Genomic DNA, 15,471 nt, shown 5'->3' with positions numbered 1-15,471 from the left:
TAACGAGTGAAATTAAAAAAAAAAGGAAAAAAATAATTGATCAGGGACATTGGGATTTGAACCATGATCTCCTCGGTTGATCCCGACCGGCCGATTTCCCACCGAGCTATTACAACTTTAATGACAGTTGCGAAATTTACCTTCGTATTCTAACGATATTGTAGCTATTTTTTCACTCCCTAAAAACAGGGATAAAACGTCATTTTCTAAAAATGAATCCTAGTTAGATGGATTTATCTCCCCCGAAACCTCCTATATACTAAATTTTATGGAAATCGTTGGAGCCGTTTCCGAGATTCAGATTATATATATATATACAAGAATTGCTCGTTTAATAGTATAAGATAAAGATGTGTGGTATAGTGGCACTGTATTTCATGCAAGATTTTACTAATTTAATAATGAGGTATTGCTTTTTTAAAGTGAATAACTGTTGAGCTTCTTGCCGATTCTTCTCTGAAGAATCTACATTCCAATCGGGGTGGTAGCTTAATTGGTGTACCGATTTTGATGACTCTTTTTTTTTACATTTGAATTTGCTGCTTGTCACGTGGCCCCATGTAACTTTTTGTTTGAGCTATCTGTGGTAATGCTTTTTTAATTATCATTTTATTTTTTTTTACTACCTTTCGTCCATTTTTTTTTACAACAAACAATTATTATTTTAGAAAGAAAGCACTGTATTAGAGCTGAAATAGACGAAATTTTTGTTAGCACTTGGCAACTTCGTAATTGTATACCAACAGTCAAAGTGCCTCACAAACTAAAAATGTAGACACATCGCAATTGATAAAAAATTCTAAACTACACACACATTTAAATATTCTCATATACTTCCACTCAGGTCAAAAGAAAACAGTAAAAATTCAATAAGTATAATTATTTATTAAAACTTAAAAGCATCACATTTTTTGTCCTTTTTATTAATATTTTTCATTGGTAACGACATTTAACACAAATAGATGAACATTTAATAATATTATAATTGGTACTCTTTAGCAATAAAAAAATTATTGTGTAAAAAATCACTACATAGTATAAAACAAAGTCGCTTTCTCTGTCCCTATGTCCCTATGTATGCTTAAATCTTTAAAACTACGCAACGGATTTTGATGCGGTTAGGTTTTCTAATATGATGTCGTAAATAATTACATTTTTTCCGCTTACATTGCAAACGCAGCCTGAACCCTACGAGATTTATCAAAATAATGTACTAAGTATTGTACACATTGAAAAGGTCTACAGAAAACTCCGCTATAGTATATGTCTATCTATATAGCAATTTTAACCAATACAGCATTAATCCTTATCTAATTAAATACCTCAAATACATTGTTGATTTAATATAGATCTATATGGCCCTTTACAGCATATGATTTAAATGGATATTTTCGAAGATACACAGACATACAGATTTAAAAATTGCGGTACGTAGCGTTTGCGGCGGTTCCGGCCGGCTTTTACTCGTAAGTTAACGCGTGCGGGCCACGGGCAGTAATAAATAAATCAAAACTACTGGATCGATTATAATCATTTTTTCAGTGAATGATATAGGCTATAATTATATTTTATACCCGTGCGAAGCCGGAGCGGGTCGCTAGTATTTTTTTTTATAAATAATTTACAAAATAGAACTTAAAAAAAAAACATATCTATATACTTATAACTAATATAATACATATAATAAATACGTATTTAAGTACCTAGTAATGTAATATTAGGATTACTTTTAACAACCAGAGATTAAACATGTTTCTTTTAAATAGTTTCTGTTTATTTAAGGGGTATAATAATAATATTGTTATAAAAATATATTATTATAGTTAAGTCAAATAACGTAAATTCAAAATGCTTTGATTTGTCGAACACGCACTCACCTCAGGTGTGATGGCTGAAAGTTTGGTCTATACTTCGCAAATAGCAAAATGTGAAATACTTATATTTAAGGCAGTGCTTTCTTATATACAAAATTATGTATATTACATAATTTTACATACATTATTACATATCTTTCAATATAAATGAATACAGTAGAAGTGTGTGTCATTAGTGAAAAAAAACTATTTTCAATACTTAATTTTACTTGTTTTGTGATAAAAAAAAATACTGAAATGTTGATAAAGTAACTACCAACCACTTAAACAATAAGTAAGGATGTGGTGATTTAGTATCTATTGTGGTCTGTTGATAGTGTTGATACTGTTCGTTACAGCTATGAGACTCTTGTGGTTTTCATGGAACATTAATCTATATTTTTTTTTCACAACCCAAATTAAAAACAGATTAGTTAAGAGTGGTTTAAATAATTATACCCTTTTACACACAACATTGTTTCTAATATCCATAAAAAAAGACAAAACCTGAAACATTTACAGATGCTAGTCATAAATCCCCTTATTCACTACCTGAAGCTGCAAAAAGGAACCTGCTTTTTTTCCATTATACTGTTCACACTAATTGGTTATTATAATTTGTACACTTTTGTAATAATCGAGCATAATATAGAAGTACACTTACAAGAAAAATTTGAATTGTCACCAGAAAATATGGCTCCTATAATATCCTTTATTTAAAGAAGGATGAAAGGTTTGAAAGTCAGAATGACAAATGGTAAGATAGTGAATTTCAGGTTCCTTCGGAAAGTTAAGCCTTCGGTTGATGAGCCCAAAACTTGTGGCAGTAGTGGTTGCAGACCTAGTGAACACTAGAGAACAGCGGGGAATATTCTGCTCAAAACCTGAAGCAGGGCTGACTGGGGAAGTACATAACTTACAAAAAAGCACAGCTAAATAACACTTCTTTCAAACAGTGTTGTGTTCCTGTGGTGAGTAAATTAGCCAGAGCTCCTGGAGAGGGTTGGGATAGCGTCGGTAACGCGCTTACGATGCTTTTGGTTTTGCAGGCGTCTGTAGGCTACGGTAATCACTTACCATCAATAAAAAAAAAAACAAATGTGATTTTCCTATAGTGTGAATTTTCTAATTAACGTGCAATTTATAGAAGATAAATATTATTACAATATAACATTTAATATATATAATATAAAGCAATGTTTTGTATATATTTTTTGTCTCAAATCTCTGATAATTTTTATTACAAAGTATATATTACTGTTTATGTGAAAGTATCAATAAAAACTTCACCTGCTTTTGCTTGCAATAGAATCAATATAATAATTACTCGTGATTAATTTTATAAAACTTTAGTAAGTGTTATTGATACCTTAAATTATCAAGAGACGGCAAAAATGCACGATCGTCGATAATAATATCGTCGATAATATATCCCTATTAATATTATAAATGTGAATGTAAGTTTGTTTGTTACGCGAAAACTACTCAACCGATCATCATGAAACTTTGTACAATATTCTTGGAGGTATTAGAAGTAACATAGTATACTGTTTACTAAAAAAGCCGCGGGTAATAGCTAGTATTTTATACAATGCATCGATATAAAACTGTATAATTAAACTGTAAACTTTTGTCCTAAAATCAGAAAACAAAATAACAAACTATCCTTGACAAATTAACAGTGTAGCAATAAATACAAATAATGGAATAATCTTTCCATTATATCCTATACATATATCTATATAATAAAACATATGAAGCATGTACTATATGTTAATACTGAGTTTTTTACGTTAATATGCAAGTTAGGTATATTTAATTTATATTCTTTATCCATGCAAATGGGTCGTCCTTCAAATCGTTCTTATGCAACGATTTACCCTGATACAAAAGTTCCGCAAACTGAGAAACCACCGGGTCCCTCATACACGATGCCACTGAAATAACTTTTCCTGCCTCATCGAAGAAAAATATAACAAACTTCAGAGCTTTTACGTCGCCCTCGATTTGGAAACTAGATGATTTACCGCAACCTGCGTAACGAATAGATTTACCGAAGAGCATCGTCCAGAAGTACGGGACGGTTCTTAAAGGAACGTCCTTGTTCAATATATTTTTAGCGGCGATCGAACCGTGATATTGTGCCAGACCTACGTGTCCAATAGCCATCGGAGTATTCCCAGAAGCATACACTGGAGCAAATGCTATATCGCCCCCCGCGAATACATTTTTAACATTCGTTTGTAATTTATCATTAACGATAACGGAACCCCTTGGGTTTAGTTCGATATTGCTATCTCTGAGGAATTCTGTGTAAAAAGTAGTTCCCACGCCCAAAATTAACATATCAGCCGGAAGTGTTTTACCATTCGCCATTTCAACTGATTTTATAACACCGTTTTCGCCGTTACATTTCGTTATTGTGGTTTCGAAATGGAACATCACCCCATTTTCTTCAAAGAGCGTTTGTAGACTATGACCTACCTCTTCTCCAAATATTTGACCGAGAGGAGCAGTATCTTTACCAACAACAGTCACAGACTTAGCTTTTGAGACGCACGTAGATGCCGTTTCTAATCCAATAAAACTTAAACCCAAAATCACAACATCTTTGTCTTTTTCGGAGCCCAACGTTTTCAGAATATTAATGGAATCATCGTAATTTCTAACGGTGAAGATATTTTTTAAATTAATACCTGGAATATCGGGTACGCGAGGTTTGCTACCAGTAGCGATGTATAAGGCACCGTAGGGAAGTTTCGAACCGTTGCTTAATTCAACCATTTGCGCATCTGAGATAACTTTCGTTACTTCTACGCCTTTAAGTATATCTATGTTGGCATTTCTATAATATTCCATAGATCTAACCTGAAGTTTCTCAATATCAGTTGCTGTTCCGATCTTGGAAACTTTAATCCTGTCATAAGGAAGGTAGTTTTCTTTAGCTACCAGAGTAATAGGCCCTTTAAATCCTTCGCTGCGCAGTGTCTCGGCGCAGGTCGCTCCAGACGGTCCACCACCAATGATAACCACCGATGATTCACTACCACAGGGAGACGCATCACCCATATCCTTAATCCGTTTGTTTGACTTCAAGTCACTTACTTTTGCTCTTACCTGAAAATAAATTACCATAAGTTGTTAAATTACTGTTTGCACTACTAATAAAATTTTACAATGAATAAGATGAATTATCCACCAACCCGCGTTGGAGCAGCGTGGTGGATTAAGCTCTTATCTGTCTCCTACATAGGGAAAGAGGCCTATGCCCAGCAGTGGAATATTACAGGCTAAAGCTTGAAGATGAACTATTAAGCATATAAGCGTTTTATCGAGACCGGGCATAGCAATAAAAATTTTGCTCAAAATTTGAAGCAGTTCGACTGGGGAAGTACCTGAACCTTACAATAATTGTGTTTGCTCGCAAACGAAAAAAAACCGACTTCAATTACATCGTAGTAATACAACGTAGATCGACGAAATAATAGTCAAGTAACTACGCGTTATCAAAGATTACTCAAAAAGTATTTATCAGATCTCGATAAAATTTATATGTGACCACACGATAAACATCAGCTTTCGATTAAATAAAAAATTATCAAAATCGTTACACCCAGTAAAAAGTTATTGCGGATTTTCGAGAGCTTCTCTCGATTTCTCTGGGATCATATCATCAGATCCTGGTCTCCTTATCACGGTACCAAACTAGGGATATCTCATTTCTAACAAAAAAAGAATTATCAAAATCGGTACATCCAGTAGAAAGTTATGCGGTATAACATAGGTATACAACATAGGTCGACGAAAAAAGCGTCAAGTAAAAACGCATTATTAGATATAACTCGAAAAGTAGTTGTTAGATCTCAAATAAATTTCAATGGGACCAATTAACACACACCATCTTTCGATTAAAAAAAAATTGTCGACATCGGTCTACCCAGTCAAAAGTTCTGATGTAACATACATTAAAAAAAAATACAGTCGAGTTGAGAACCTCCTCCTTTTTTGGGAGTCGGTTAAAAAATAACAGCCAAGTATATTACTTTCAAGTAGTGTTGTGTTTCTGTAATGGATAAGGTAGCAGAAACTCTTCAGAAAGGTCGGGGATAGTCAATAACGCGCTAGCAATACGCCTGGTATTGCTGTCGTCCATAAGCTACGGTATTCGCTTACCATGAGTGAACCGTACGCTTGTTTCCATCTTTAAATATTTAAAAAAATCTGCCGCAGTTTGAGGCGATTCGTAGATCCTAATTTGGCTTCCTAATGCAAAAGAATTAAGATCCAGAGGTTGGCGTATTCACCAGCTGCTGGAACAATTGGTTAGCTGACGATTAAAAAGATTTATTGAATGTGATAAGGGAAAACTGTTAGTTTCGTAGTGTAATATTTTATGCTACGGCTAGGTGTTGCTGGCCACTTTGTTTTTGCAGAAGTAGAGCAAAAATATTGAATTTCATACTAAATTGTAAAAAGATTTTTATTGGTTGATATAAAAATATAAATACATATGAAATATTTCACCACTCTATGAAGTCAAATTTCCGCAAAATTATCAAAAATGCGGTGTGCAAAAGGTGGCGTGTTTATTTTAATAGTCATACTTTTATAGTTGCCAAATGTTGTGTCCAATTTAGGTTTAGCGTTGATGAGTCAGCCCATCACTTAGTTATAGCATGTTATTCTAACGGGTATAGTTTATCTCTGTTTACTTAAGTGGTATATGTTTTATTTAAATTATCAGTAGAGGAAATCATTTATTTATTTTTTATTAGATGTGAGACAGACTATCTGTTGACTACAACTTGGTCTGTAATGCAAGAAAATCTTTATAATAACACTTCAAATTTTTACAAAGAAACAACCCCACTTGTAAAGGGTGAATAAATCTACAGCTAAATTTAAAATCAGATTTTGCTGCAGAAAACAAAAAAAAAAAAAAAACAATTAAGACCAAAAAAAAAATATGACTTCATTCGTATAAACTCTTCTGATATCTTCTATAATATAAAAATGAGTCGCTGAATGTGTTGCTAAGCGCAAAACTCGAGAACGGTTGGACCGATTTCGCTAATTCTTTTTTTTAAATATTCCTTGAAGTACGAGGATGGTTCTTACGGAGAGAAAAATTAAATTTTTTTTTTTTTAATTTCCTGAAAAAGTCTAAAAACAACACTTTTCTATACTCCCATACAAAAGATTTGTGATAATACTTAAAAGTCACTGTTATGCGATACGAAGTTCGCCGGGTCAGCTAGTTCTCTTATAATAATAACCTCTATAACATTATTTTTCCTAAATAATTTCCGGAAATTAGCCGATTACTATTTCATATCTCGAGTGCATTATGTAAAAAGTAAAGAAAATTCTTATACGTTATATTCTTATGAACATCCAAACAATCTAATATATAAAATTCTCGTGTCGCGGTGTTTGTAGTTAAATTCCTCCGAAACGGCTTAACCGATTCTCATGAAATTTCGTGTGCATATCGGGTAGGTCTGAGAATCGAACAACATCTATTTTTCATACTCCTAAGTTGTAGGGGGAGGGGATTAAGGGGGTTAAAAAGATATATGGCAAAACAACGTTTGCGTGATTGAATGTGATAAGTAAAAAAAATTGTTACTTTAATATAAAAATGTGTATTGTGACTAACTGATATCTATTCTGAGGTAGGACAGCAGGATATATCCTGTTTAAAAGCTGGAGCAGCCCGACTGGGGAAGTAGAGATCCTTTCTTTTCAGAAGATCACAGCTAAATAATATTGCTTTCTAGCAGTTTTGTGTTCTTGTGGTGTGTAAGGTGACCAGAGCTTCTGGGGGATTTGGGGTTAGGTTAGGGGGTTGCAGGCGTAAGCCAGGTTTATCGCTTACCATCAGATGAGCTGTACGCTTGTTTCGCGAACTAATTGTATAAAAAAATAAAGTAACATAGTATTAAACTGGCAATATAGTTTTGTGTAAGAATATATTAACATATTATATTTTAAACATAACAATTTGCATATTTGAGAGGAAGGAGGAAAAATTTCAATCAAAAATATTCAAAACCCCAAGCTACTTAGTAATATCCAAAAGTGATAAAACAGACAAGTGAATTTCACGAATAAGAGTACCTCCTGCAAACTTTTTTAGTAACGAAGAGGAATGATGTCACCTGATGGTCTATACATGTAAATAAAATTGAAGCGTCTCTCTGTGATTTTCAAATAACTGTGTTTTTCAAGTGTATATGATCCATAGTTATTTAGACGATACTAAAACACAAAGAAACGATTTTCAAATTTTTGCCTGTCTGCCTGTCTATCTGTTTGTCCGGGCTTAGTCTTCAGAATGGTTAAACCGATTTGTATAGGATTTTATTAGAAGATAGAGGAGGTTGTGGAGCAACATATAGGCTACTGTTTATCCCGGAATTTCCACGAAATCAGGATTTACGCAGAGTAAAAGTTTTTTTTTTTAAATAAATAAATAAATATCTACACAATACACACACGGTCGTCTGTTCCTAAAGTAAGCAACTTAATGCTTGTGTTATAGGTAACAGCAGACTGGTATATAGCTACATATTTTTTTTTTTTTCGATAAACCTACTTATAAATAATACATATATAAATAAATATTTATATTACACCCAGACTCGGGGTGGGAATCGAATCCACAACCCTCGGAGCAGATAGCAGGGTCACTACAAACTGCGCTAACGGGCTAGTCATCAAAGTTTTAAAATTATAAGAAAAATATATAAAATAAAATATATTGTATGTAGTAAAAAAACCACTTCAGCACAATACTGGTACCATAAAATTTACTGTTTTATCAAGTCTTGACAGTTTCTTTTTTTTACATGATAAATTAAAAAAAAATTGAATATTTTTCTATATGTCTGTACAAATTTCTCTGACACGTTTAAAATAACATAAAGGAGGTCGTATGGAAAAATATACCTTTTGTCCCATAGTTCGTATCAGGATCACGCCTTTAAAAAAATAATTAGTATCCTGATTGAATCTCCCGCCTTCGTTCGCACGGAATGAAGGCACGGGTACAGCTAGTCTTAAATAAATATAGTGATAAGACCAAAACTATATGTATAACGTAATCGGATGCACTTTTTTTTAAAATATTGAACATCGAGGCACGTTCTCAACTTAGAATTTCGATTTTTTTTTCATGACGCATAATTTTATCAGAATCTTAAAAAATGACAATTGCAATATATGATTAAAATTATTTTAGTCTATAATTTTTTTAAACACAATACAGGAACCGATGAAATAAGTATTCGATTAGTCCTTATTATTCAAGTATTAACAGGTAACGAGACCAAGATATAACAAAAAAAAAATCAAAAACAAAGATCAAGGTCTTACTTATGGTGAGCCCAGTTGCGTTTGTTAAAATTCAGCGACCCGGGCCAATAACGTTTCAGGCCCCATACATTAAGGAAAGAAGGTAAAAGCAGCGTTTGTATTAGGGATGTGAGTTTTCTGAATAAAATTGATTAATATTATAATCGGTTATTGTCTTTCGATTTTTTCGGCTGACATTTTTTAGGCCGCGCCTTTCGTCGTTGTTCGACGTTATGTAAAAGGCAAATATCCGAAATGAGTATAATATTTTGTAAAAATCGCCCATCGCGCTCGGCTAGCACCACCCCTCTCATAGCGCTGCCCTGGGCCATGGCCCTTTTGACCCTAGGATAAATACGCTCATGGGTGTACCTATAATTTTTTTTTTAATTTGATAAATGCAACAATATTATTTTCACTTGGATCTGAATCATTGAACGTTTTTGTATGGTTGATGATCTAATCATAAGTAAATCTACGTCGATTGGTTTTTTAACGGCATGAATAGTTTTACAAATAAGAACGCTTCATATGACGATGTTCGTCTACCAAACACGCTTTGAATAGATTATTGTCAAATTAATTCAATTTTTAACCGACTTCAAAAGAGGAGGAGGTTACTTATATAATTAATACTATATATATATATATATATTTAAATGTATGTTCGGGGATAACTTTGTCGTTTATGAACCGATTTTGATAATTCTTTTTTTGTTGGAAAGGAGAAATCCCAAGTGTGGTACCATGATAAGAAAACCAGGGTCTGATGATGGAATCCCAGAGAAATCGAGGGAAATCCTCGAAAATCATAGTGATGACTAGTGCGTTTGTTAATTTTTTTATCTACTTACGTTGTATTACTTGTCGGTGTAATTGAAGTTGATTGAACAAAAATATTTATTCGTTAAATAAAGCTTAGATATATTATCTATAGATTATAATATACAGCTAGATAATAAATCTATAGATTTATTATCTAGCTATACCCCGACTTGGTTTAAGTGGGAGATTGTATCTGGACACTCATTATTTTTTTAACGGCGCGATCCTGATCCCACAGGAATTATGAATTATTACGCGCTAGCATTCACCACCTCGCCCGGGCGGTAGGCCCGGACGAAATGTCTGGGCCCCGGCACAAAGTTGGGGTGGCATCGCTCACATCAAGGCCACCCCTCAGACATGTGGGGTCGTGTCGTCCGGCTGGCCAAAGTCTTCCGACTATCGGCCAGCCACCCCAATATTACGGGGGGAGGAGGAGGAGAGCAAACCGTCTCCTCCTTGCCCCCGTTGTCATGTGACCTTTATCTTATTTTGGGATCCTTCAATGAAAATCCCATAAAAATCGGTTCAGCCGATCCGGTGATTAGCCCGGACACACAGAAAGAGAGACAGACAAAAATTTAAAAATTGTTTGTATGTTTTTAGTATCATTTACATAATGTATGTGTATATGTACTTGAAAAAAAAAGTTATTTTGAAATCACGGACAGACATTTAAATTTTCTTTATACGTATAGACGTATAAAATAGCCGACTTGACAGATGTTCTGTCTTGCGAACTGTCAATCGCGTGTATTTTAAACAATCGTTAATTTTTCTGAAATTTTATAACTTTCTGCACAATTTCCTTATTTTACCAATCCGTAAGCACTTTACAAAGCATTAAAAAACTTAAAATAAAAATAAAATAGCCGTATTGATACAGGCGTCCTCGAGTTTTACGCTTATAATTATTGACTTTAGCGCTCTATTTCTGTTGACATGGATAGATTATTATTATTATTAGTTTTAAAATGCTAATTAATATATGACCGTTAAAAATTTAAATATCTAGTAGCCTCTTTTTTAACTTCATCAAATATTTTTCATTACAAATCATATTTATAGTACGTAAATATTAGGAAACATAAACTGAATTTTCAAATCAATATATGTATTTGTAATTATCATCAAATTACTACTTCAAGGAAAACTTAAAAGTGTTATAAAAATGATAAAGCATAAAGATAAATCCAAGGTCACCGACGCTATGGCTAAAAGGCAAAAAACAAGAATGCGTTATTCATAGTGACCTACAAATGTACTTGGGTATACTGTGTAATATACATATGGTATAACTTATGGTTTTATCAGCCGGATTCTCAATCTTTATGCTTATGTAATCCCGCTAGAGATGGATATGTGAATTGGTAAAAATATTTCTTTCCGGCCTGGGTATTTGTCCCTGTGGGTCTTCCCATTGTGCCTCGGCCTTAACCTGTCGGTCCCTATTACGATAGACACCTGATAGTCATCGTTACTTACAGTAAGGAATACATATATCCGCTAACCCGCAGTGGAGCAGCGTGGTGGATTAACCTCCAATTTTCTCTCTTTGAAAAAGGCCTATGCCTAGCAGTGGGATGGTACAGGCTAAATCATCGTAAGTCAAATAAGAGTTAAACACTGAAGTTCTACTAGGTAACCGGAAGCAGGAGTGTCGCCGTAGCCGAAAACGGCAAGGACGATTGTATTTATATTACTTTTGTATTTTTCAACGATGAATATATAAATAAGTCTTAACTATATATTAAGTTATGTATATTTTTCGAAAATGTTTTTGACGTCAGTTTATTTTTTTTAATTTACTTTTCATAATTTTGTTTCTGACAATAATTTCTGAATTTAATCTCGAATATTCATTACTGCCTGCTACATCGATAATTTTTAATTTGACTTATTTCGATGTTGATGATATTCTTAGTAGACACCCGAACAAAAGTAGGCAATTATCTAGATTCTAGATACCGATGTTTAGTTCATTAATTTTGTATTTGCTGTTGTACTACTTGTTGGTGTTGACTTATGAATAAATAGGTAAATAAATAAACTAATTGGTACACGCGACATCGTCTGCCATTCTTATTAAATTATCATTGTGTTATGTGTTTTTATACGCCAAGAAAAATTGTCATTAAGATCGGAAACAAAAATACACTGTCTTGCAAGCACAAATTTCTTTATAAACATACGTACCTACATATATAGTTGTTTTTTTTTTTTTAAATAATTAACCTATATAATTATAAAATAATTGTGTTTGCTCGCAAAAGAAAAAAAAAACCGACTTCAATTACATCGACGAGTAATACAACGTAGACCGACGAAAAAGTAGTCAAGTAACTACGCGTTTTCAAAGATTACTCAAAAAGTAGTTATCAGATCTCAATAAAATTTATATGTGACTACATGATAAACATCAGCTTTCGATTAAATTAAGAATTATTAAAATCGGTACACCCAGTAAAAAGTTATTGCGGATTTTCAAGAATTTCCCTCGATTTCTCTGAGATCCCATTATCAGATCCTGGTTTTCTTATCATGGTACTAAACTAGGGATATCTTCTTTCCAACAAAAAAAGAATTATCAAAATCGGTACACCCAGTAAAAAGTTATTGCGCATTTTCAAGAGTTTCCCTCGATTTCTCTGGGATCCCATCATCAGACCCTGGTTTCCTTATCATAGTACTAAACTAGGGATATCTTCTTTCCAACAAAAAAAGAATTATCAAAATCGGTACATCCAGTAGAAAGTTATGCGGTATAAATACAACGTAGGTCGACGAAAAAAGCGTCAAGTAAAAACGCATTATTAGATATAACTCGAAAAGTAGTTGTTAGATCTCAAATAAATTTAAATGGGACCAATTGGCACACACCACCTTTCGATTAAAACAAAATTTGTCGAAATCGGTCTACCCGGTCAAAAGTTCTGATGATACATAAAAAAAAAAAAAATACAATCGAATTGAGAACCTCCTCCTTTTTTGGAAGTCGGTTAAAAAGAAAATAAATCATTTCTTAAAACCTTCCTAGCTTTTTATTACATGAAGATGTCACTATAAGAACATTATAATTATTATTATAATAGTGCCAAAAGTTTAAGACATGAATCTTCGTAAAACTAATAAAAACCTACTTAATTTTTAAATTTTTAATTAACTAAATTTATAGTAAATTTTTCATTATATAGAAAATAAAATCAATCAACAATAACAATAAAAAAAACTGTTAAACAATAAATTTATTGTAATATCCGTAAATCGAACAACACTAAAAATTTGGAGCAATAAAATACAGTCAAGGTAATGTAGTTAGTTATAAGGCATCATCAATTCAATGAATATTTAACTAAGGCCATAATGGCATTTTTTTATTATAACAACTTGGCTTTAACGATAAATTTAACTGTTAACCTATAGCTACTAATTTACTAAAACTAATTTAACTTTGCTAGTAAAAATAGTCGTTTTTTTTTGTCAAACTCCAATTTTTTTATCTTCATAGAGGACCTTTAGTATCACTTACTGGACACAAAATACTGACAGATTCAGATGGAGCTTCATGTGCCATCATGAAAAAACGTTTTTGACCGACCGACCGTCTCGGAAACTATGCACTTTGGGGCAAAAGTTATTGTGACCATTATTAAAGATAATAAATTTCCCCTCTTTGTTTCCTGTAAACTTTGTTGTAAAACTTACCGTTTACGATTTATGGCCCATTTAATGAAGCGGTTTTTCTATCTCGGCGGTAACTCTTAAAGTAATGGATTAATAATAATAAAACCGGTCATTAAATGGGCCATAAATCAAATCATATTTGGTTTTTTCATTTTTATTGCTTCAGCCTTTAATATTCCACTGCTGGGCATAGGCCTCTTTCCCCATCTTGGAGAAGAATAAGAGCTTAATCCACCACGGTGCTCCAATGCGTGTTGGCAAATGTATTCGCTACTATGAGTAACTATCGCTATCAGGTGTACATGATAACAACCGAGACTACGGCGTAAAGTGCTTGCCAAGGCACGGTGGGGAGCCCCTGAAGGACTGCACAAACACCCAGAACACGGCAAACATGTGTATGGCGCATACTAATGTTTGTCACGTGCGGTATCGAAACCCCAACCGCCAACGCAATAGCCACAAACCAGTGCTGTTAAACGAATAATACATGTGATTTGTCAATGTAACTTCTTTCCCTCTTTGTGATATTTCGTGGGTTTTCCGACCCCCCCCCCCCCAATTTGAAAATATTAACTCACCTTTACTTCACCCTTTTTAGTCACTGTAACTTGGTAACATGGCAATGAGTCAAACCCGGGAAAGTCTTCAATGTCTCCCGTCTTCAAATTAAAACAAGCGCCGTGCCACGCGCACCTTAATCGGCCATCGCCTAGGGCTCCGGATACTAAAGGAGCTCCGTAATGCGTACACTTTGTACCCACTGCGCTAAATTCCCCTTTTTGTTTCACTATTAATACTTTTCCTTCCTCTCCGATATCAAACACTTTCATCTCATTTTCATTGAGATCATTCACTTTGCATACAACTGATTCTACATACTGAGTTGAAGATTCCCCCTGAGATATTGTCCCGTCTAAAAGGAATATTAATGTTATATTTATTAAATATATTAGGAAAAGAGGCAGTTTAATTATACATATTTGAGAAAAAAATTGAAATAAATAATTCAATATATTATTAAAACAAAGTAATGAAAATGAGGATATTGTAGAATTTAATTCTAGGTAAACATATATACCTACTTCATAAAATAAATAAGTTAAAATAAAATATAATTTATTACTAGTTGAAATATTATCCTGTCTTTTTAACTGTCAAATACAGCGTAAATTATGATGCAGTTTAAATTATTTTATCTCAGATCTCTCTATCTTTTATATCAGAATTTTCCACTTTTTTTCTTTCCGCAAAAAACTTCTACAAAATATTTGAAAAATTCTTGAATGTCGGGCTTAGCAACACGTTTAGCGACTGATTATTTGTATAGAATAAGATAGAATGTATAAATAAATAAATATATATAATTTTTTTTTAATTTTACTTACGGCCTTCTGAATTTTTTGCCTGTCCACTGTTCGGCGAATAAGATGATCTGGAGTATGAACTTCCCATTGTTGAGCCTGTTTCATGGATAAAATACTTAACTATGAACAATTCTTTATTATAAAATAACAATGAAATCACTTCATATCTACATGTACAATGATAATTTAACAGTAAAATTTTCCCTAAAAGTAACTGAAATATTTAAAAAAAAAAAGTGAAAGGATTACCTTGCGCAAGCCTTTTAACGACCTTATTCACAATGCGACAGCTGTTGAATAATAAAAACATGCTATTGATGTTTGACTTTGACAATTATATATGAAATTCAAACAGACTTACATAAAATCGATGATTATGAAGTGTA

The 15,471-nt window shown here is 33.1% G+C and overlaps 1 protein-coding gene across 1 annotated transcript; it reads right to left on the bottom strand.

The window, feature by feature from the left end:
- Positions 1-3,585: 3,585 nt before the first annotated feature.
- Positions 3,586-15,471, bottom strand: LOC123663474 (apoptosis-inducing factor 3). Its single transcript, XM_045598153.1, has 4 exons — positions 15,335-15,471; positions 15,107-15,181; positions 14,300-14,634; positions 3,586-4,970 (listed from the first exon to the last, which is right to left on the bottom strand). The coding sequence occupies exons 1-4, from the start codon at positions 15,393-15,395 to the stop codon at positions 3,669-3,671; spliced, it is 1,773 nt and encodes a 590-aa protein (XP_045454109.1). The 5' UTR covers positions 15,396-15,471; the 3' UTR covers positions 3,586-3,668.

This window comes from Melitaea cinxia, chromosome 20, assembly GCF_905220565.1.
Source record: "Melitaea cinxia chromosome 20, ilMelCinx1.1, whole genome shotgun sequence".
Taxonomy (NCBI): Eukaryota; Metazoa; Arthropoda; class Insecta; order Lepidoptera; family Nymphalidae; genus Melitaea; species Melitaea cinxia.
Note: the sequence above shows the minus strand (reverse complement) of the source record. Positions and strands in the feature narration are given on the sequence as shown.

Coding starts and splice junctions, on each gene's coding strand:
- LOC123663474 (XM_045598153.1), bottom strand. CDS start 15,395: ATGTTTTTATTATTCAACAGCTGTCGCATTGTGAATAAGGTCGTTAAA. Junction 15,182..15,334: donor CGTTAAAAGGCTTGCGCAAG/GTAATCCTTTCA, acceptor TCCATGAAACAG/GCTCAACAATGGGAAGTTCA. Junction 4,971..14,299: donor CTAAAAAGGGTGAAGTAAAG/GTGAGTTAATAT, acceptor ATTTATTTTCAG/GTAAGAGCAAAAGTAAGTGA.